The following is a 21,624-nucleotide window of genomic DNA, read 5'->3' on the forward strand; positions in this document are numbered from 1 at the left end:
ACTATAATGTATTTGAATATGAAGGGCATTTTTAAGAAATTTCTCAAATGATCTTAAATTCATCATCTGAAATACACTTTTCTAGTAACTGTCTCATATACCAATAATAATAAGTTTGATTGTTCCTTATTCTCTACCATTACTGTAGTTTATGTTTTAAAATAAACCCAGTTTCACCTCTTTGTCCTGTATGTAGTTGAAGGGTCCATGGACAGGACAGTCATCTTCAAACCCTTTGTTGCAGTCTCCACAATCTAAGAGAGCAAAATAAACACAATACCACAATCAAACTAAGTAAATGACTAATATCAGCTACTGGAACAAAAGATTAAAAGAAGCCACTTGCATTTTTATGAATATTACAAAACTGCTTATTTAAAGCATATCCGAACAAGAAATGTGTTTGTCAGAAATATAACGCCCCCTCATGCGCCGCTTTGATTTTTTATTTACCTTTGACCTTGAAGCATGACCTTGACCTTTCACCAGTCAAAATGTGCAGCTCCATGAGATACACATGCATGCCAAATATCAAGTTGCTATGTTCAATACTTCAAAAGTTATCGCAAAACTTAAATCAAGATAAAAGTTTTGGGACACACACATACAATGACAGACAGACAGGCAAAAAACAATTTACCCCCGATCTTTCGATCCGGGAGCATAGAAACAGCCTTTGTGTCACACAACCCTATATGATAACTATTCATCACGTCACATAATAATGTTAACATGGTTTCAGTAAATGTTCTCTTTGTTTCCGAGTTACGTACAACACGTGATCTGACAGAAAAGAACATAAAACCCCATCTGATTGTAGGCTCATAACAGGGGAGCCATGATGACTTTATAGCACTAACCTGAGTTCAAGGTTCAATCGTCATTCAATTGACCTAGTGACTAAATTTGTTACTTTATGTGACCAACTTTTAATTTAAGAAAATGGTTCATAAAAACAACTTTTACAACAAGTTTGATCAAAGAAATAAGGCATTTATAGTGTTATTAATATTTTCCTTATATTCGACCTAAGGATCTAATGTTTGACCACATCTTATCAACATTCTTACTAGGTATTGTAAAGATGAACATAAGGACCAATATTCTTCAAGATTGTCATTTATGTGACATGGTAAGAAGGTTTTTTCTGAAATCTCACCCAGTGACCTAGTTTTTACCGCACTTCACCCATTGTCGAATTTGTCCACCACATTGTTAGATAACATTCAGACCAATTTTCTAGACTTGTTGACCTATTTTACAATCAATTGACCCAATAAAAATTTGACCAGACATTTCAACGTTTAGCATTATGACCAAGTTTCATCAATACTGATTCATAAATGTGCCTTTAAAAATAGCAACACAGATTTGCAATGATTTTACCAATTAACCTAGTTTTCTACCACAATTGACCCAGGTTCTAGCATGGTCACAATATTTTCAATATACACACACATAGTTTTATCAACATTGATTTAACTGTTGACTGTAGGGCGGTAACAAGCCAAATGTTTACTATGAAAACACATGACGCCGAACTTAGACTAAAACCAATAGCTTAACATGTTAATTTAGTGCTCAGGGAGCTAAACTTATGTTTGCTGGTCTTAAGTAAGACTTTCTTGTGCAAAATAATGGATGTTTGTTTTCTAGGGCTTACAGAGAAAATAGTCATTTTCTGGAGGTTTCATGCTCATACAGCTGAAAAGGTTCCTATCTTGAAGATTGCACTCAGTCTGGTCTTTTTCTGGAGTTTTGGCTTTCTTCAATCTCTGCAATTGTGTCTAAGACAAACAAGAGCTTTGTCACAGACGAGACGAATACCCCCACATGCCCCATAATATTTTGCATGTCGTCTTCACAAAAAACAGCGGACACCATGCTCAATTTTTAAAACGCACTAAGTGACCCCATTTTGACCCAGAAAGGCCAAGTTAGAACATCATCTCCATAAAACTTCTGACAAAGTTTGGTGAAGATCGGATGTAAACTACTTGAATTAGAGAGCGGAGACCATGCTGAATGTTAAAAAACGCATTAAGTGACCCCGTGACCTAGTTTTAGGCCCGGAATGGCCCATGTTTAAACTTGTCCTAGAGATCATTTAGATAAAACTTGTGACCAAGCTTGATGAGGATTGGATGAAAACAACTTGAATTAGAGAGCGGACAACATGGTGAGGTTTTAAACGCACTAAGATTACCCGTGACCTAGTTTTTTACCCGGCATGACCCATATTCAAACTTGACCTAGACGTCGTCTAGATACAACTTCTGACCAAGTTTGGTGAAGATTGGATGAAAACTACTTGAATTAGAGAGCGGACAACATTGTGATGTTTAAAACGCACTAAGTGACCCCGTGACCTTCTTTTTGACCCAGCATGACCAATATTCAAACATGCCCTAAACATTGTCAAGATACAACTTCTGACCAATTTTAGTGAAGATTGGATAAAAACTACTTGAATTTGAGGGCGGACAACATGGTGAGGTTTAAAACACACTAAGTGACCCCGTGACCTAGTTTTTGACCCGGCATGGCCCATGTTCGAACTTGACCTACACATCATCTAGTTACAACTTCTGAATAAGTGTGGTGAAGATCGGATTTAAACTACTTGAAATAGAGAGCGGACACCATGCTCAATATGTAAAACGTACTAAGTGACCCTGTGACCTAGTTTTTGATCTGGCATGGCCCATGTTCGAACTTGCCCTTCAGATAATCCAGATAAAACTGCTGACCATGTTTGGTGAAGATCGGATGAAAACTACCTGAATTAGAGAGCGGACAACATGCTGAATGTTTAAAACGCACTTAGTGACCCAGTGACCTAGTTTTTGACCCGGCTAGGCCCATGTTCGATCTTGGCTTAGACATCATGTAGATACAACTTCTGACCAAGTTTGGTGAAGATCGGATGAAAACTACTTAAATTAGCGAGCGGACAACATGCTGAATGTTTAAAACGCACTAAGTGACCTCGTGACCTAGTTTTTGACCCGGCAAGGCCCATGTTCGAACTTGGCCTAGACATCATGTAGATACAACTTCTGACCAAGTTTGGTGAAGATCGGATGAAAACTACTTAAATTAGCGAGCGGACAACATGCTGAATGTTTAAAACGCACTAAGTGACCCCGTGACCTAGGTTTTGACCCGGCAAGGCCCATGTTCGAACTTGGCCTAGACATCATGTAGATACAACTTCTGACCAAGTTTGGTGAAGATCGGATGAAAACTACTTGAATTAGAGAGCGGACAACATGCTGAATGTTTAAAACGCACTAAGTGACCCCGTGACCAAGTTTTTGACCCGGCAAGGCCCATGTTCCAACTTGGCCTAGACATCATGAAGATACAACTTCTGACCACGTTTGGTGAAGATCGGATGAAAACAACTTGAATTAGAGAGCGGACACTTAATACAGACCGACAGACAGACCGATCAACAAGTTCACTCCTATATACCCCCCCTAAACTTCGTTTGTGGGGGTATAAAAATATTGATCACAATAAACACACTATTTTTTGATAATAATTATATTTCAATCACAACAAACAAGCATCACATACAAAAGCTATTAAATATCTCGTTAACAAACAAAGTCTATTTTAAAAACATCCATTGTTACAGTTTATAGAATGGAATAAAACATGCCAGCATTAGCCATGTACATGTACATTTTGATCAGGGCATGCTGAGGTTTTGACATGTTCTTGTATCTGAAGTATTAAAATACATATTTAGGATTGCTTGTTCTAAGATTGCATTGATTGGTATCCTTAAATTGTGATATTTAATACCTGTTAGCGGAATAACTGAGACCAATAAATTGATTCAACCTAGAAATGCTTTTTATATGAAAGATACGACAATAGCTATTGGCCACAGAGTTCGGGAAGCATTTGGACAACATTCATATTCTACCTCTTGACAGATTTGCAGAGGTATCGGCAAAACTATTGCCAATTGTTGTTTCAAATAATATTATGGAAAGAAGGTAAAAATAAACCACAAATGTATCAGAATAAAAAGATGCCCCAACTACAAATCAACTTTACATTCCAAAGTGGACAAAATCATTTTACATTTTCACCCTACCGGTGAAACTTCATCATTTTCAGCAGTATTTCAAGTCTATTTGTTGCCACAGCAACCAGAATTCTTGATGTAGGAACAAAATGAAATGACGTGCATAATCTCCATATTGCCATCTATCCATGTTTCAAGTTTCATGAAAAAAAATGAAGAACTGTTAAAGTTATCGCAGAATCCACCATTTTCAGAAATATTTCTAGTCTATGTGTTGCCATAGCAACCAATATTCTTGACGTAGGAAGAAAATGAAATGACGTGCATAATCTCCATATTGCCATCTGTTCATGTTTCAAGTTTCATGAAAAATATGAAGAATTTTTAAAGTGACCGCAGGATCCAGAAAAGTGTGACACTCTCACGGACACACAGAGCGCAAATCGTAAGTCCCATCCGGTTTCACTGGTAGAGGACAAAAAGTTAGTTTAAAGACAAAAGCCATAGCTGTGATAATGTTAAAAAATATGAAGGTGCGTAAGTTCATATGTCGATTAAAATGCTTGTTAAGTCTAAGCCCTTTAGAAACAATACTGTGTAAGTAACGCACAAAAAGGGAAACAAGTGTAATGCTTTGGCATAACAAGAAATGTACCATTAGGCAAAGATTCCCCGGCATTCCGCTTTTATCTCAAAACTCCAATTATGTCAGAAACAAGCCACTTTATAGTTTAATTTGGCGTTTGACCTCAAAATGTGAACCGGACATTTTAGGTTGGAAACGGCTTCACGTCAACTTATGATAATTTGCATTAGTGACAAGTTATTTCAAAATCCATCAATAAATAGCAAAGACATACAATATAGCAAAGACACGAATGTTTATTATGGTAAAGTTATAGCAAAAACAGGAAAATTTACGAAGACGCACAAACATAGTGACTCTATATGCTTCTTTCTTCGAAGAGGGTAGGGGGCATAAAATATATTTCGGTTAAAACATTAGTGTGGATTAAAGAAAAGCAACGACAATATTATAACCGAAATAAACTAAAAAACGATTCCGGAAAAGTTCAATTAAAAAAAATAATAAGTCCAGGGTCAGTATATTCGTATGAAATGGATGGACCAGAACAAAACTGGAACTTGTTCCGTAAGGTTAGTCATTGAGGTAAACTCACACATCAAACATGTGGTCAGTATCTAAAAGCGTTACATGTACAGCATAAAAAATCAGAAAAATTGATATTTAAAAAAAAGCCTTACAATGCGTGTAATTTCGTCAAAAATGTACGGGAACGAAACTCGAACTTGGGCTGTATGTCATGTAGATACAAGCACAAACCAAAAATATGCAAGCGTTAAAGAAAAAATTGAAAAACTGTTATTCTTAAAATCTAAATGAAATTTTAAGATCTAAGGCCCGTTACTTTGTCACAAATAAATGAACCGAAACAAGACTCGAACTTGATCTAAAACTCATAAAGGTAGACTAACACGCCAAATATCAGGTCAATATCTGCAAGCTATTAAAGAAAAAGTCTGGCAAACTTTTATGCTGGAGAACATTTTTACGTCTTAGGCCCGTAATTTTGCAAAAAATAATGGACCAGAAGGAAATTTAAACTTAATCTGTTAGTCATGCAGGTAGACTCACACACCAAAAATAAGGTCAGTTTCTAAAAGCTCTTTGGTAAAATTCTTGAAAGTGTTGTCTATTTCTAACACCAAGGCCAGTAACTTCCCCAAAAAGGAGACTCACACACCAAACATTCGGCAGATATCTGAAATAGTTAGCCAGTATAAAGGACAGAGTGACTGCTCTGCCCCTCCACCCCCCTATGGGGACATAAAAAGGTGTCGCATCCACAATTAAGTCGAAAACCTGTGAAAAATAAACGTGCACAAGTTCAAAGGTTGGTTAATATGGAAGTAAAGTTACAAGTCTATAACAGCAATAATGTTTGAGTTACATGCAGAACATTTGAGTTTTAATTCTGGTTCTGTCAGAAATATCCGAAACAAAATATAGAGGTGTACAAGTGCACATGCTGGGACGGTCATGGGAAAATCTGAATGCTACCCATTAAAGCCCTCATAAAGTGAGTGCATAAAAAACAGGCAAAAACAAAAACAGTATGATTCTTAACCATCGTCAATAAATAAAGGATGATTTTGCAGTGAAAATTAGCGCAACAATTTGGGACTGTATATTCTTTAGCGGAAAGACAGGCCAAGACTCCCATTTCTGCACAAACTTGTTGCAGCCAATATTAATTACTTAATGATCATCTCACATGAAAGGCATTCAACTGTAAACATTTGAGCAAGATCCAGCAAGTTTGTAAAGAGAGGTTGAAACACAAGCTTCAGGACGGGCAGACACATGAACGATGGACCAGAACAATATACCTCCCTCGCTGTGCTTGCGATCACAGGAAATACCAATAACTTATATGTACCTTAACTTTCTTAACTTGGTTACCCTTTTCTTCCAATTCCATCTTAGAAGTTGCCAGAAAAAGGGGGACAGTCCTTGTCACTGCATTCTCTGCAAACATATCATTACTTAGTAAGTTTTTGGACACCCTCTTTTTTAGCCAAAATAATATTTTTGTGTTACTCTTTTCTTCGATTTTGTCACGGTCAGTATACTGTGAAATAAAATATGATTAGTACACCACTAATTTTTGTAAATTTGTGTTGGTACTCTTAACCATGAAATCAAATGTCCAACGAACTTTCTAGTCTGAAGTCTTATATAAGACATTCTTAAAAATTCATGTATCGATCGAACAAAAGATTTTGTGAATCTACAAAATATCATGTCAACGAAAATAATAACATATATTATACCACTTGCTGAAGCACCCCTGGGCTGGACTACATCTCTGGACGAACCTTGACCTCGAACAGTCTTTGGTGCCGGAAGAGTTAAATGACAGCTCCTTCTTTTCCTTTTCTTTCTCTCAATATACATCTCTACAAGTGATACGCAAAAGATTCAAAATTCAACATTCAATAGATAACAAGAACAAGAGATGTGTTTGTCAGAAACAAAATGCCCCCCTACTGCGCCGCTTTGATTGTTTTTTACCTTTGACCTGGAAGGATGACCTTGACCTTTCACCACTCAAAATGTGCAGCTCCATGAGATACACATGCATGCCAAATATCAACTTGCTATATTCAATACTTCAAAAGTTATTGCAAAAGTTTAGCCAAGGTCAAGTTTGTGACAGACACATACAATGACAGACAGACAGGCCAAAAACAATTTACCCCCGATCATTCGATCCGGGGGCATATATAATGCAGTCGCTTCTGTCAAATATTGAAAGCATCATAAAAGCAGGAATTAAGAAATGAAAACTTAAGTGTTAACAAGGTTTTACTATAGCCATATAAGGAAAAATTCCCCGCCAAATGGCGACCATGTTTTTCAACCAACTGGAACCAGATATAAGTCTAAGATATAATTGGAACAAATCTTATGGCCAAGTTTCATGATGATCAGACAATAAATGTGACCTCTAGAGTGTTAACAAATTTTTACAAAAGCCATATTAGGAAAAATTCCCCGCCTCCTGGCGGCAATGTTTTTCAATCAACCGGAACCATTTTTAAACTCGTCCATCATATCATTGTGATAAATCTTCTGACCAAATTTCATGAAAATCAGAAAATAAATGTGGCCTCTAGAGTGCCAACAAGGTTTAACTATATCCGTATATAGCCATATTAGAAAAAATGCCCCGCCCCCTGGCCGCAATGTTTTTCCATCAACAGTGACCATTTTCACACTCGTCCAAGATATCATTGAGACGAATCTTCTGACAAAATTTGCATAAAGATCAGACAATAACTGTGGCCTCTAGAGTGTAAACAAGGCAAATGTTGACGCCGCATGACGCACGACGGACAAAAGGCGATCACAAATTCTCACCATAAGCACAATGTGAGTTAAAAAACAATGCATGTGTGTTTATGGTCATCTTGGATCAGCTTGTATAGTCTGCACAGCTAGGGTTGATTGTGAGACTACTGTATCTAATCTAGCAATGTTCAGCATGTACAACAGTTTCACACTCAACCCCATCCGGGACAACACTCACTTTAATGGTTTTTGTAGGTCAAAAGAAATCTCATCTAGATTTTTACTACCTATTAGAAAGCAAACTAGAGCTTTGTCACAGACGTGACGAATACACCCACATGCCGCATTGACACATACTATTTTGCATGTCGTCTTCACAAAAAACAGCGGACACCATGCTCAATTTTTAAAACGCAAAAAATGACCCCTTGACCTAGTTTTTGACCCAGAAAGGCCCATGTTCTAACGTGGCCTTAAGATCATCTCCATAAAACTTCTGACCAAGTTTGGTGAAGATCAGATGTAAACTACTTGAATTAGAGAGCGGACACCAAGCTGAATGTTAAAAACGCACTAAGTGACCCCGTGACCTAGTTTTAGGCCCGGAATGGCCCATGTTCAAACTTGTCCTACAGATCAGTTAGATAGTTTAGTGAGGATTGGATGAAAACTACTTGAATTAGAGAGCGGACAACATTGTGATGTTTAAAATGCACTAAGTGACCCCATGACCTTGTTTTGACCCGGCATGACCCATATTCAAACTTGCCCTAGACATTATCAAGATACAACTTATGACCAATTTTGGTGAAGATTGGATAAAAACTACTTGAATTAGAGAGCGGACAACATGGTGAGGTTTAAAATACACTAAGTGACCCCGTGACCTAGTTTTTGACCAGGCATAACCCATGTTCGAACTTTACCTACACATCATCTAGTTACAACTTCTGACCAAGTGTGGTGAAGATCGGATTTAAACTACTTGAAATAGAGAGCGGACACCATTCTCAATGTGTAAAATGTACTAAGTGACCCTGTGACCTAGTTTTTGATCTGGCATGGCCCATGTTCGAACTTGGCCTTCAGATCATCTAGATAAAACTTCTGACCAAGTTTGGTGAAGATCGGATGAAAACTATTTGAATAAGAGAGGACACCATGCTGAATGTTAACAAACGGACTAAGTGACCCCGTGACCTAGTTTTTTGCCCGGCAAGGCCCATGTTCGAAAGTGGCCTTAAGATCATCTAGATACAACTTCTGACCAAGTTTGGTGAAGATCAGATGAAAACTACTTGAATTAGAGAGCGGACAACATGCTGAATGTTTAAAACGCACTAAGTGACCCCGTGACCTAGTTTTTGACCCGGCAAGGCCCATGTTCGAACTTGGCCTAGACATCATGTAGATACAACTTCTGACCAAGTTTGGTGAAGATAGGATGAAAACTACTTGATTTAGAGAGCGGACACTTCATACGGACCTACAGACAGACCGACAGACCGACCGACAAACAAGTTCACTCCTATATACCCCCCTAAACTTCGTTTGTGGGGGTATAAAAACATCTCTTCTAGCTTATTAACTACCTATTCGAAAGCAGACAACATTAATTTGGCAAATACTTGATAAAATGATAATTTAAAGGCAATATTCAGGAGGGCTTGATGAAAATAAGTTGATTATCAAACTTAGTGGATATTAAATGCCCACAAACGTAACAAACATGTTTCATGATGATCCCATGTAAACAATCTGAGTAAGAGAGAAAACATGATAAATGTAGCTTTTTTTATTTCATGTTAAGAAGTGCTACATGCAATCTGGCTGGTTTTCAAACTTGTCTTAGATATTGTAAAATAATTGAAGTTTCATGACGATCCTCGTTTCATCTTTTGAGTAATTAGGCAGATATAAAGCTCCTGGACACCCCCAAATCTCATACTATACCTTTTTCATCTTTTTCAGGGTTTAAATGTCTTGGAAAATTAAGGTTGAAGAAATGGTCCATTTGTATTTTCTTTCCACCCACAGTTGGTCTAGGACAATATTGGTAAACATTTGAAAGTTCAATATCTTCCATTGTCAGAAATACAGAATTTAGGTTGGCCAGTTTTGCTTGATTCTCGGGTGTTTTTAAATATGTAAGATCACATAAAGCATTGGGATCATTTGCTGTTGTAGATCCATGGTACATATTTGTATTTATATACCGCTTTGCTATACCAGATTCATAATTGAGATCATTTGTTGTTATATAAATCTGGTGGGTATTTGGATTTAGTGACTGTTTTGTTTCCCCACATATAGAATGGAGCTCATCTTGTGCTGTATGTGGATTTGATTTGGCAGTCATGGTTTTGTTCAAACATACAGAATTGATGCAAGTTTGCTGTTTGACATCTTCACAATCAGTCTGTTCTGATTTCACACATTCAGAGATGAAACCATATGGTTTGGTTTTATCTTGATCCATGTGTAAACATCCTGTTTGTTCATGTACTAAATTGGAGCCATCTTGTTTGTTGCAATCTGGATGTCTCTCTTTCCATAACACCTGTTCTGATTTGGCACACACGGAATAGAAATCAGAAGCCGTATTACACCATTCATCAATCTCGATTTTGACACAAACAGAATTCAAGTCATCTATTGTTTGGCCTGAAATTAACTTCTCTCGACTAACCCTAGCCAATATAGTTTTAATGCTAGTTTGGGTCGTGGAATCAATGTTTTTTATAATCGCACTCTCACTTTCCATGTCACTATCCCTGGTATTGCTTTCTGTCTTTTGTTTTCTCATTTTGAACTTCTTGGATTCCACCAGAAAAGGACTTTTCTGTATACTGGTCATTCTGGAAATAATTTAGATAAACATATTCATTCAAAGGTAATTTAATGAGACAAATATTGTTACACTTTCACAAATGTGTAAAAAAATGACATATTGCTTGACAGTAAGATCATGGTTGTGGTCCTAAAAAAATTCTTGATACCATACCTTAAAAGTTCAAACTAAACTAGACCTTAGCACAATAGCGACTAATAGTTCTACATAAAGTAACAAGTTGCAAGTTATAACAATGACAAATTGGACACTAAGGCAGGTTTTTAAACTAGAAATGGCGCGGCAGAGGCCGACGCGTATCCCCACGCCGCATGTTTGACCCAGGGGCACCCCAGGGTTGGTAATGGGGCCATGCATAGTTGAGATTGACCGTATTGTCATCAGAGAAGTTCAGTATCAATTAGAAGTGAATCAGTGTAGAAATGAATAGTAAAAGGCAATTTTGGTTGGGTGTTGCCTATGTGGGCGGGGCGCCCCAGGGTTGGTAATGGGACCATGCATAGTTGAGATTGACCGTATAGTCTAAAGAGATGTTCAGTATCAATTAGAAGTGAATCTGTGTAGAAATGAAGAAGTTATAGTAAAAGGCAATTTTGGGTGGGTGTGGCCTATGTGGGCGGGGCGCCCTAGGGTTGGTAATGGGGCCATGCATAGTTGAGATTGACCATATCGTCAGAAAAGAAGTTCAGAATCAATTAGAAGTGAATCGGTGTAGAAATGAAGAAATTATAGTAAAAGGCAATTTTGGGTGGGAGTGGTCCATGTGGGCGGTGCGCCCCAGGGTTGGTAATGGGGCCATGCATAGTTGAGATTGACCATATTGTCATTAGAGATGTTCAGTATCAATTTGAAATAAATCGGTTTAGAAATGAAAAAGTTAATGTTAAATAACATAAAAAATGAGTGAAAATCTATGACCCGGCCCCTCCCCCTCCCCCATAACTTTTGACCAAGCACATATGCTCATAGCTACCATGTGTGTAAGTTTCAAGGTTCTAGTGCTTATAGTGTAGGAGGAGATAGTGGCCAGGGTGGACGAACAGACAGACGGACGGACAGACGGCAGAGATAACCACAATATCCCCACGCTTTTCAAAAAGGGTGGGGATAAAAAGAATTGTTTAGGGAGGCCATGTTGTTTCACCCTCTTGCCTTTACAGATGACTATTCTCACCATTCAGAAAGCTAATATGTTGTAGATATCTCAGTTGCTGATACATGCCAAGCTTCTGTAGTTGAAAGGTGCAGCCATCTGATGCTCACAGCCAAAAATGATTTTGTTTTATATTTTATTAGTTACATAATTACAGAAACACGTTTTTATAATGTTGTTAGCAGTATTGAGATCATCTCTCACAGCACCCAGCTAACTCAATTATAACACATGCCATACAATAGTTTGTACGCAAGCATTTAGATTCACATTATCAAAATAACTTTATTTAAAAATAAAAAATAAGTTTGGTCAACTCCAGAAGGATAGTCAGAGCATGTTATATCAATACTACAATATAATGTTCATGAAAACCTTATTTAAACTATAAAAAAGTCCAAAATTATATTTTGCATTCTTTAAAATATAATCTTAGGACACAATTATTGTTCGAACATTAGTAGCATGCAGTAATTTCAGCTCCTAAAACCAGGATAATGTTACAAGCAAGTGACAGAAAAACAGATAAAGCTGCAGCAAATGGCATATGATTTGTTTAAACCTCGTGTGCTGGTCATAGCTTTGCAATATTGGTTACATTCAAAAGTTAAACACACAAACACATAATTAGTTATAATAATATCAGTTAATACTTAAATGGACAGCATCTTCATATTGGCCACAGAATATTTTGTTTGTTGTTAATTCTTACATTTACAGATGAACCAGAACATTATAAATGCAAATATAAATGTTCAAGCTTGCATCAATAACAGAGATGTTTGAAGATTTACATCTATTGAATGTCAAGAAGAGAAAATACCAGTAGTCAAATTTTGGTATAATTCCTTGCTAATGTCCTGTTGTTGTTTTTTGCAAAATGTTGAAATTCCGTGATTTTTCTCTGCATGGATTTTTTTCCTGATAATTTTCCGTTTTCAAGAATGTGTTGCCACCCTTATCATGTTGTATTTTTGCTTAGAATATTTGATGTTATAATTGTCTATTTGAAAGTAACCAAAAACCCCCATCAGTGCATCATTGGATTACATATATCATTTAGTGTTTCTGGATGCTTCTGGAGCTGTACCCATATAACAACTAGCAGTCCTATGTAATCAATAACTCCAATACTGACCTTAAAAACTACAATTTACATCAGATGGCTTGAGATGCTTGCCACACCTTTCCTCAACAGAAACTTGCCAGTTTTACAGATTTTACATTTTGAAAATATATCTTACAAAACATTGTTTTTTTGTCTCCAGCAAAAAGTAGGAATAGTAAGAGGTTTTAGTGCGAAAATAGGAAAAAGTAGGAAAGAAATAAAAAGTAGGAAAAAGTGGGAAAAGTAGGAAAAAATAGGAACGGTTGAAGGCCTGTTATTACCAACATCAATTTGCAAGAGATTTGTGGACAAATACTAGAAACAAAAAAAATATACAAAAACCATTATTAAACCGAAAGCAGAAGTTTTTAATTGACGAATCGATCTATCAGAGATAGTTGGTATATTACGATTGGTACATGTAGATTAGACACGAGATCTATATCACCCAGGATTCCATCATTCCAGAGATAGTTGATAGCGTATTTTCGAAATCGGTAATTTGGGAATACTTGGCTTTGTCCATTGTAAAAACATACACATTTAAATAAATGAACCGTTGACGTGTTTGAAACTTTGGATTAATATCAATATTATGCTAGCATACCATATCATGTAAGTTGTTTTAATTTTTTATGCCAGAAAATAGTTTATGTGGCTTATATTTAGGTATTTAACTGCTGCCCAGATTCTGGGCAGCATCTTTACATGAATAAACGTGTGATCAGTTGAAACTCCCAGGTACTCGGAGGGTCAATAGCTGGGATTTGGATTATTGCAACTGAACGATTTAGACTATGAGGTTTGAATTACAATAAAAGCCGATTAATTAACATACCAATTCACTTTAATTGTACAATTAATTAAAGTACGTTGTATATAACACCTTTCACACCTTTTACACACAGATATATTAGCCGTGAAATATATTGACCACAAATGTGAAAAATCATTAATTGAGACAACCGTATATTCAGATATTAAAAAAAAAGATATCATCTCTATGATTTATACTTATAAACTAATGATAATTAATAATTTATTACAAAAACAAAAGAATTCTTATGAGTTAGTTATTGACCCTAACAGCCCATCTGGGATTGTATTGGAATGTCTTGCCTTTACCATACATGCCATAAATTTTCAGACCGATTCCAGGACATTGTGCTTAATTTTCCGGGACATTTGCTGATTTTCTGGGACATGTATACAAATAGCGATAAATGAAGTCATACATGTATTTTTGGTACGCATTTTTTCGCGATATCCAATTAGTTAAATTACTTATGTAACTTACCTGGAATAAACAAATTTAACATCCATTTAAGATCAATGCACAAAAAAAGTTATTTAAACAAGAAGAATAAATTATAATTAACATCGTAAATTGCTTAAACAATTGACAAATTAAACATTTCTACATTCGTTACTAGATACAAGCCACGTGATTTGCGTGTTTGAAAAGAGCACATGTATATAAACATGAGATAGTTCAGTGCTGATTTAATTTTCAGTCACTGTATACACTTAAAACGTGGACTGCGTGTAACACGGGTGATGAATTCAGATGTTGTCATGGGTGGCGCGCGCGGTGTAAGCAATGACGTCAAACTGTTACAACTTAATTGTATGCGCTGAGCGTAAAGACGTGTTTTTTGTCGCAATATGGGTGTGAATGAATCTGACACCGCGAAAATCCGGGTGAAACTGGATTTATTCATGAATGTGCATCGCGTAATCCGTTAAAACTACACAGCCATCAAAATTGAGCAAGCCAATTCACAACGAATTAACCCCTTTTGTTTGACTGTGATTACGAGACAATCGACAAGATAATAGGACCCCCCGTTTATTGATCGATTTTGACACGCAGCGTTTTTGCCTAATCGGACAGGCATTGCTTTGGAGATGACGCAATATCAGTGGCAAGTACAGATTTGCATGCTAAGATAAGGAACATACAGGTTTTACTGAAATCCGGGACATTTGACAAATTTCCGGGACTGCGGGACAGGGTATGCATTTCAGGGACTGTCCCGGACGATCCGGGACGTATGGCATGTATGCCTTTACTTTCATGTTAATTTATTCAGTTTTTCTGTTCATTCTTTCAGCTTGACACAGCCTACCCGAAGTGTGATGACTTTTTACTGGCCAAAATCCCAGTTGGTGACCGAATGCACATTATCTTCACCACAGAATACCAGACAAACTACTTGGCCATGCTAGGCGCTGGTTCATGGAATCATGGACTTTACCTTTAAGATGAGTGTACACTGATTTATGCATAATGCAACACTGACTCAATACAACAATATTCTTTTGGTTTTCAGGTTGTTAAAGACCATTTCAAGAAAAGTGATCATATGGTTAACATAATCATTGAAGAAAAAAATACAGAAGATTGCCAGTTATGTGCTCCTTATTATCCCCTTACATGTGTATACCCAAACATTGTTGTTGAAGTTAAAAAGGAAGTATAAATTCAGCTTGTGACAATCTTAGATAAATCATTTTGAATTGCTGACGCTGTATTTACGTATAAACTAGGGTGAAACAACCCAGGAATTAGGGCTAAACAATCTAGGGAGAACAGGTATTAGGGCAAAACGACTCATGGGCGAACAGGTATTAGGGCGAAACGACCCGGATTCAAACAGTAAGAACTGAACATTGCAAGCCAGCGATTTTTTTCCTTCTTTATAAAGTACCGGTAAATGGTACTTTCCCAATTACGAAAAAACTACAAAATTCCCAATTGCTGGCCAAAAAATTCCCAATTAAAGGTAAAAAAAAAATAAAAAAAAAAAATTTGTTTTTGTTTTTTTTGGAAAATGCAACATTTTGTTAGTTTCCCTGTGCAGCTCTATGGTTTGAACCTAGGTAAATATAATATTGACAGCTTGAAAACACTTAGTTATCAATTTTAAAGTATTTGGGAGCATAAAATCAAATACACCAATTTGAGGGTTTCACGTCTCGATTTTTCACAATTTGAGGGTTTTCACGACTCAATTTTTCCCAATTGGACCGGTACAGGTACTTTTCCCAATTGGACCGGTACAGGTACTTTTCCCAATTGGACAAAAAAAATCGCTGCAAGCACCCTTTGGATTGATTGAAAAATTGTCATTATTGCCGAAATGTGGAAAGTAAAACTAATCTATTGATCTAGATAACCACAAAACAGCTGTAAAAGTAATGTCAATATTTATTTAATTATCATTCACTAAATTCCTTATTTGATGTGAAACTTGGAATAATATGGTTGTTACTGGTTGAGTCGTGGGTTCTGTTTGATTCGTAGGTATAGAAATCGCCTGAAATCTCGCGAGAGAATGTTCGCACATGATGCAGTTCGTTACGGAAAAATGTTTTGACACGGTCACCATTTTTTCCGATCAAAAATGCGTCAAAAACAAGTAAATAGTGTAATTCATCATAACTTGATAGGTCGGTATGAAATATTTCCCCATTTATGTATTGTTCATATAGTGTTTCAAAGTAACACAAAATCGTTTATTTAGAAGTATTTACCATACTACATCGTCTGTTGACATGTTTTCACAAGAAATTAACCTGTCCTGCAAGGTCAGTTTAAAGACTATTTATAGTATGCAAATCTTGAAATTCTGGCAGCCAAGCAGAACCCACGAATTAACCGGAAGCTTATTTTCATGATGGTAGTTTGACACTATCAACACAGTCGATTATTTTGATGATAAAAGACGATAAACATTTGGAAAAAAGCAACAAATCTTAAAGAAGAAAGGTTAATTATTATTTTCATAATGATTCATGGTCATATATTTATAATATATTTGTAATGTAACAACTTTATGAAAATTACCCACGACTCAACCAGACTATAGCATACAGATTTATAAATCATTCATTATTGTAAACAAGCATGTTGTTTTCAAATAAATTGGGGCGTAATGATCCAGTCCGTCAAGGATATAGACCGTCCTTACCCGCATACATATCGTTCGTTTTTAAATAATTGCTCATTTAAGAGATATCGTTGATATTTCATGAAAAGACTAGTTTAATGGCAAAATTAACGTAGAGACTTCTTTGTTTACATTTCACCGGAAGCAGGATTTCTAATTGGGTCAATACGGTCACCTTTCAAATCGGTAGCAACATGCAGTCTGGCATTCTCCTAGCAGAGTTGTCGTTCGTGCCTCAACATAAATGTAATGAACCGCAGTGTAAAAGAGTGGCAGTCTGGTTCCAACGTTTGTGTTTGCCAGGGAAGGAAAGCTTCTTGTGAAGAATATCAAAATTGCTTGAAAATTCAGACGTTTTCTTATCAAAATGGAGACTGAATAGATTGATAGGAAAGATCTGACAAATTCGTGGTTACTAGGGTACCATCCTAAAATCTGCCTGTAACTACAAAAGATCATTATCTATGCATCTACAGCATTTAATTTATAAGGAAACACATTCAACTTCAAGAAAAGGCGTCATTCTTGTTTGAATTGTGTGCATTTATAATAATATGTTAATGTGTGAAGTGGATGAATATACAGGAAAAGAGGCTATATATACTTTTTTAAGCATACATGCAATTTAATTTAACAACAAATATTTCTAAAAAAAATGAAGGGAAATATCTTCCCTTTGACCAAAATTAAACGCAATTTTTCAAACATGAAGATTACATATAATACCTGTTTTAACATTACTAGTAGGTACATTGATGACATACTTAATTTAGATAATCCATTCTTTGAATAATATATTCACAAAATTTACCCGAACGAACTAGTCTTAAATAGATCGTGTCAATACAATCAAGACGCTGCGTATTTAGACTTACATCTTACTATTAATAATAATATGATTAAAACTAGTTTATACGACAAAAGGGACGACTTTAACTTTGAAATTGTGAATTTTCCGTTCCTAGATGGTAATATCCCTAAAGCTCCATCCTATGGTATTTAAATTTCGCAGTTGGAACGTTATGCCAGAGCATGTTCATGTATTAAAGATTTTAATGATCGTAATCGTATATTAACGAAAAAATTGCTAAAAGAAGTTTTTTTTGTATTATGACATAGAAGTAAATTCACTAAATTTCACTCAAAGTATGGTGCTTTCATTTCAAAATATAATGTTTCTTTAAAATGGCATTTCCCTAACGGAATTTCCCACCTATCATTTTATGGAGATGTTTTGAAGCATGTTCGCAAGTTAAAATATCTTAAAGAAAAAGTTTATATAAAAATTTTCAATTTAATTAACTCATTTTTATCAAAAGGATATGGTGTTTACGTACTTAAAAACACGTGCTTGTTGGTTTTCGATTCACTTTATCTTTCTTCTCTTCAAATTTGGAATCATTAATGGAATTACCATTTTATACGTTTGATTCTTAACTATTCAATCACATAAGCTTGTTTTATTGGTGATTCAATTTTACAGTACCGCCCCTTTAATATTTTTATTTTTACTTTACAGTACTGCGCCTGGATTTTGTTCACGTCATCGTGTATTCGCTTGTCAATTACGCCGTACGATACTCTTTCTTTGTTCCTGGCTACATTGATTCTTGTGACGTCTTCCTTTCTATATTGCTTCATACGATCAATTTTCACTGTTGTAATCTTCATGCATAGGTCATTGGGTTTATAGCGTTCAATTTTTATTTTATTTTCTCTCTGACAGACGTTTCTTGTTTGATTTATTTTTTAGCAGTCACATAAACAACCAAGCTATAGAACTTGTACACCCATTGTTGCTTCTTCTTCCTGTATTTGCGCGATGATGATCTGAAATATTAACTTTATGATGCTATATTCTTAAATATTTTTCTATAAAGGAGGAATGTAGTTGACACTTGTTCGTAGTTTCATTTCAGCGTTCCTCAAAAAGTTGTAACTCTGTTGCTCTGGTCTCTTTTCTAACATTGAGTAATTAAATGGTTATTAAATTGGATGCGTTTTAATTCCCTTTAATTATTGTTTAATTTGAGTTGCAAGGCTATGAGGTTAAATTTTATTTACACTTAAATGTATCATGAATATTGTTGGGACAAGTGTGAGGTTGAGCGCTCTAAAACCGGTTTAAACCCCCAATGCTTTGCATTGACCGTTCCAAGGCGGTGACCCCAGCTTTATTATTTTATGTGTTATGTATGTTGTTTTGTATTGTGCTGTTTTGTACTGTTTAGGCAATTGGTCACTTGCCTTAAATAAAGGACCAACTAATTGTATATAATGAGAATTCAATAGTGCTCCAGCTGCTGGAGTTTCACTTCTTTATACTCTATTACCGATTTAACGGTATGCAAACTAGGACTTATTCTTTATTTGGTGATTATTTATCATAAACCAGAAATTAATTGTACTATTGAGTCTGCAAGTAAAGATTATTAATATGTTGACATTGAGAAAACACACATTATACAAGAAATCATCGTAATGGTGGCAAATTGGAGATGGTGTACCCTTAACGAATAGCACAAGAGGATATTAAAGTTTCCAGCGCCACAGACTTCGATGCAAACCCTCACACTTGTCATAAAGAAACACTGCCCAACAGACCCAACATATCTCGAGTTTTAGGAGCGCTATGATATCAATTGCATTAAGTTCATTTATCTTACTACTGAACACATATCTTTATTTCTTTTTTATTCTAACAAAGAACGATATAGTTTGCTTCAACCAAACAGCTGACAAGACGTCAGCAGTCTAAACTTCCGAGTATTCCGAATTATAAAAAAATGCATTAACTATCTCCGAAATCCTCCGCAAGATTGGTCGCGCCTCTAAACAACCTATCATGACACATCGACTTACTCCGGAACCTCCGAAACGTAAGAACGTCCGATTCAGGTTGACAACGGTTTTTGAGCATTATTTTCCACAAGACACGCAAATTGATGTTGATGGCAATACGTATTGTGTTTCTTACGTTGTGTTAGAATGATTGAAATCGATTTTATGGACATACGTGGGACATATTTTTACATGGTTTTTGCCTTTACGAAGAAGAACTTTGAGCTCAAGGTATGTACTCATAAAAACTTTAGGCATTTAAAAAAAACTATCCAATTCGCATTTTGGATACGCGGACGACACATTATATCTGAGAGATGTAATTTAAATGCTGGATACGTTTAAAAATATTAATGTTATAATGTGTTAGCAAATTAGTTTACAAACTATGATTGTATATGTATTTATTTATGTGTGTTCTGTTGTTTTTCAGCTTGACCATGACGTTTGATATTTGGGCAGAATAAGTCTGGTATTGGGGCTTAAAAAGGCTGAGACCAAAACGAAAAAGCCGACAGCCACGTGTTCGATCCCCACCGTGGGAGCGTTCTTTAGATCTTCCTAAGACACCAAGGACTGGTTCTACCCAGCAAACGGACTCGAGAGCGTTTCAATAAGAATTAAGCTGTCGATGCAATTAAGCTTAAATCAGTAGATTTAAATGTAAAAAAAAATAGTTTTGACCTTATATGCTTCATTTTTCATACTGGTTGCATTGAAGGCAAGAATGCCATGCGTTTTGGTGATTTACAGTCGCCATTTACTTATATTCAGAATGCATAAAATGATTGTGTGAAAAGGAAAGGGGGTCCAGTGCACGGTAAGCATTAAATGGACTTGTTCACACTTTAGAAAAATGTAAATTTTCAAATGAATTGTAAAATATGCAAACAAGAATTAATGCAGTATATTCATAGAAGCAAAACAACATTCCCGAGGAACATGTTTAATTTCGTTAAAATGTTCATTTATCAAAAATCACCAGTTGCAATCAAAACAATTATAAAGCATTTGTAACACTTTTCATCAATAATTTAGAAAATACGTGTTTTGAAGTTATAGATTGTTTAACTGCGTTACAGATTCAAAAAATGGCCTTTGCTTCTAAAGATCCTTGGTTCGATCCAAAGAAGAAGGCACACTTTAAAAAATAATATACGTTTCCCTTGTTATAAGTACTATTTTGAACTATTCCAAGTATTGTGGTTATTTTCATGAAATTATCTCAAGATATTTGATCAAAAGTTCTATTGTTTTCACATCAGTCAATACAACTCTACATACATTTTCATTGGGGCTAGCTGCGATATTATTAGACAAATTATATTGATTTAAACAATACTTATTTAACAAAAGCAATCAAAATACCATGCAGAATGAGATCTAGTAAAATAATAATTTGTTCAGTTTTTTAGACTGTACAAGTTGACAAAGTTTCCAGTTTACGTCTAATCAATTATTCACATTTGTGTAATATTAATTTTAATGATGAAATTATTGTATAAGCAGGTGTCTGTTTAACCTAGTAGAAGTCAAATATATAAATGCATGTGACAATTAAACATAGCTTTTAAATCGATTTGTAATATAAGTTTTGTTTGTCGGCTTGCCAATTGACTTAATTACCTCAAATCGAAAATACTGTCCGGTCGGTTAAGTGTACAAATGCGGCTAATGCCCGGCTGTACTGATTCACCTCAAGAAAAATCTAAAAGGGATATCTCCACGCAGAGTTGTCGTTCCTTGCACTCACATACAACTTGATTCAGCTGTGCTGGTTCCCGTCAAATCTCTGCGCG

The 21,624-nt window shown here is 35.8% G+C and overlaps 1 protein-coding gene across 1 annotated transcript in view; it reads right to left on the reverse strand.

Moving 5' to 3' along the window:
- Positions 1–17,138, reverse strand: part of LOC127835721 (uncharacterized) — a 54,289-nt gene extending 37,151 nt beyond the window's left edge. The window contains exons 1-6 of the mRNA XM_052362158.1: positions 17,006–17,138; positions 9,873–10,777; positions 6,899–7,024; positions 6,505–6,593; positions 1,664–1,787; positions 178–254 (exon numbers count right to left, since the gene is read on the reverse strand). Of these exons, the coding sequence (XP_052218118.1) occupies positions 178–254; positions 1,664–1,787; positions 6,505–6,593; positions 6,899–7,024; positions 9,873–10,777; positions 17,006–17,067 (1,383 nt within the window). The 5' untranslated portion in view covers positions 17,068–17,138. The remainder of the gene's footprint in view (positions 1–177; positions 255–1,663; positions 1,788–6,504; positions 6,594–6,898; positions 7,025–9,872; positions 10,778–17,005) is intronic.
- Positions 17,139–21,624: the final 4,486 nt, after the last annotated feature.

This window comes from Dreissena polymorpha, chromosome 6, assembly GCF_020536995.1.
Source record: "Dreissena polymorpha isolate Duluth1 chromosome 6, UMN_Dpol_1.0, whole genome shotgun sequence".
NCBI classification, from domain to species: domain Eukaryota; kingdom Metazoa; phylum Mollusca; class Bivalvia; order Myida; family Dreissenidae; genus Dreissena; species Dreissena polymorpha.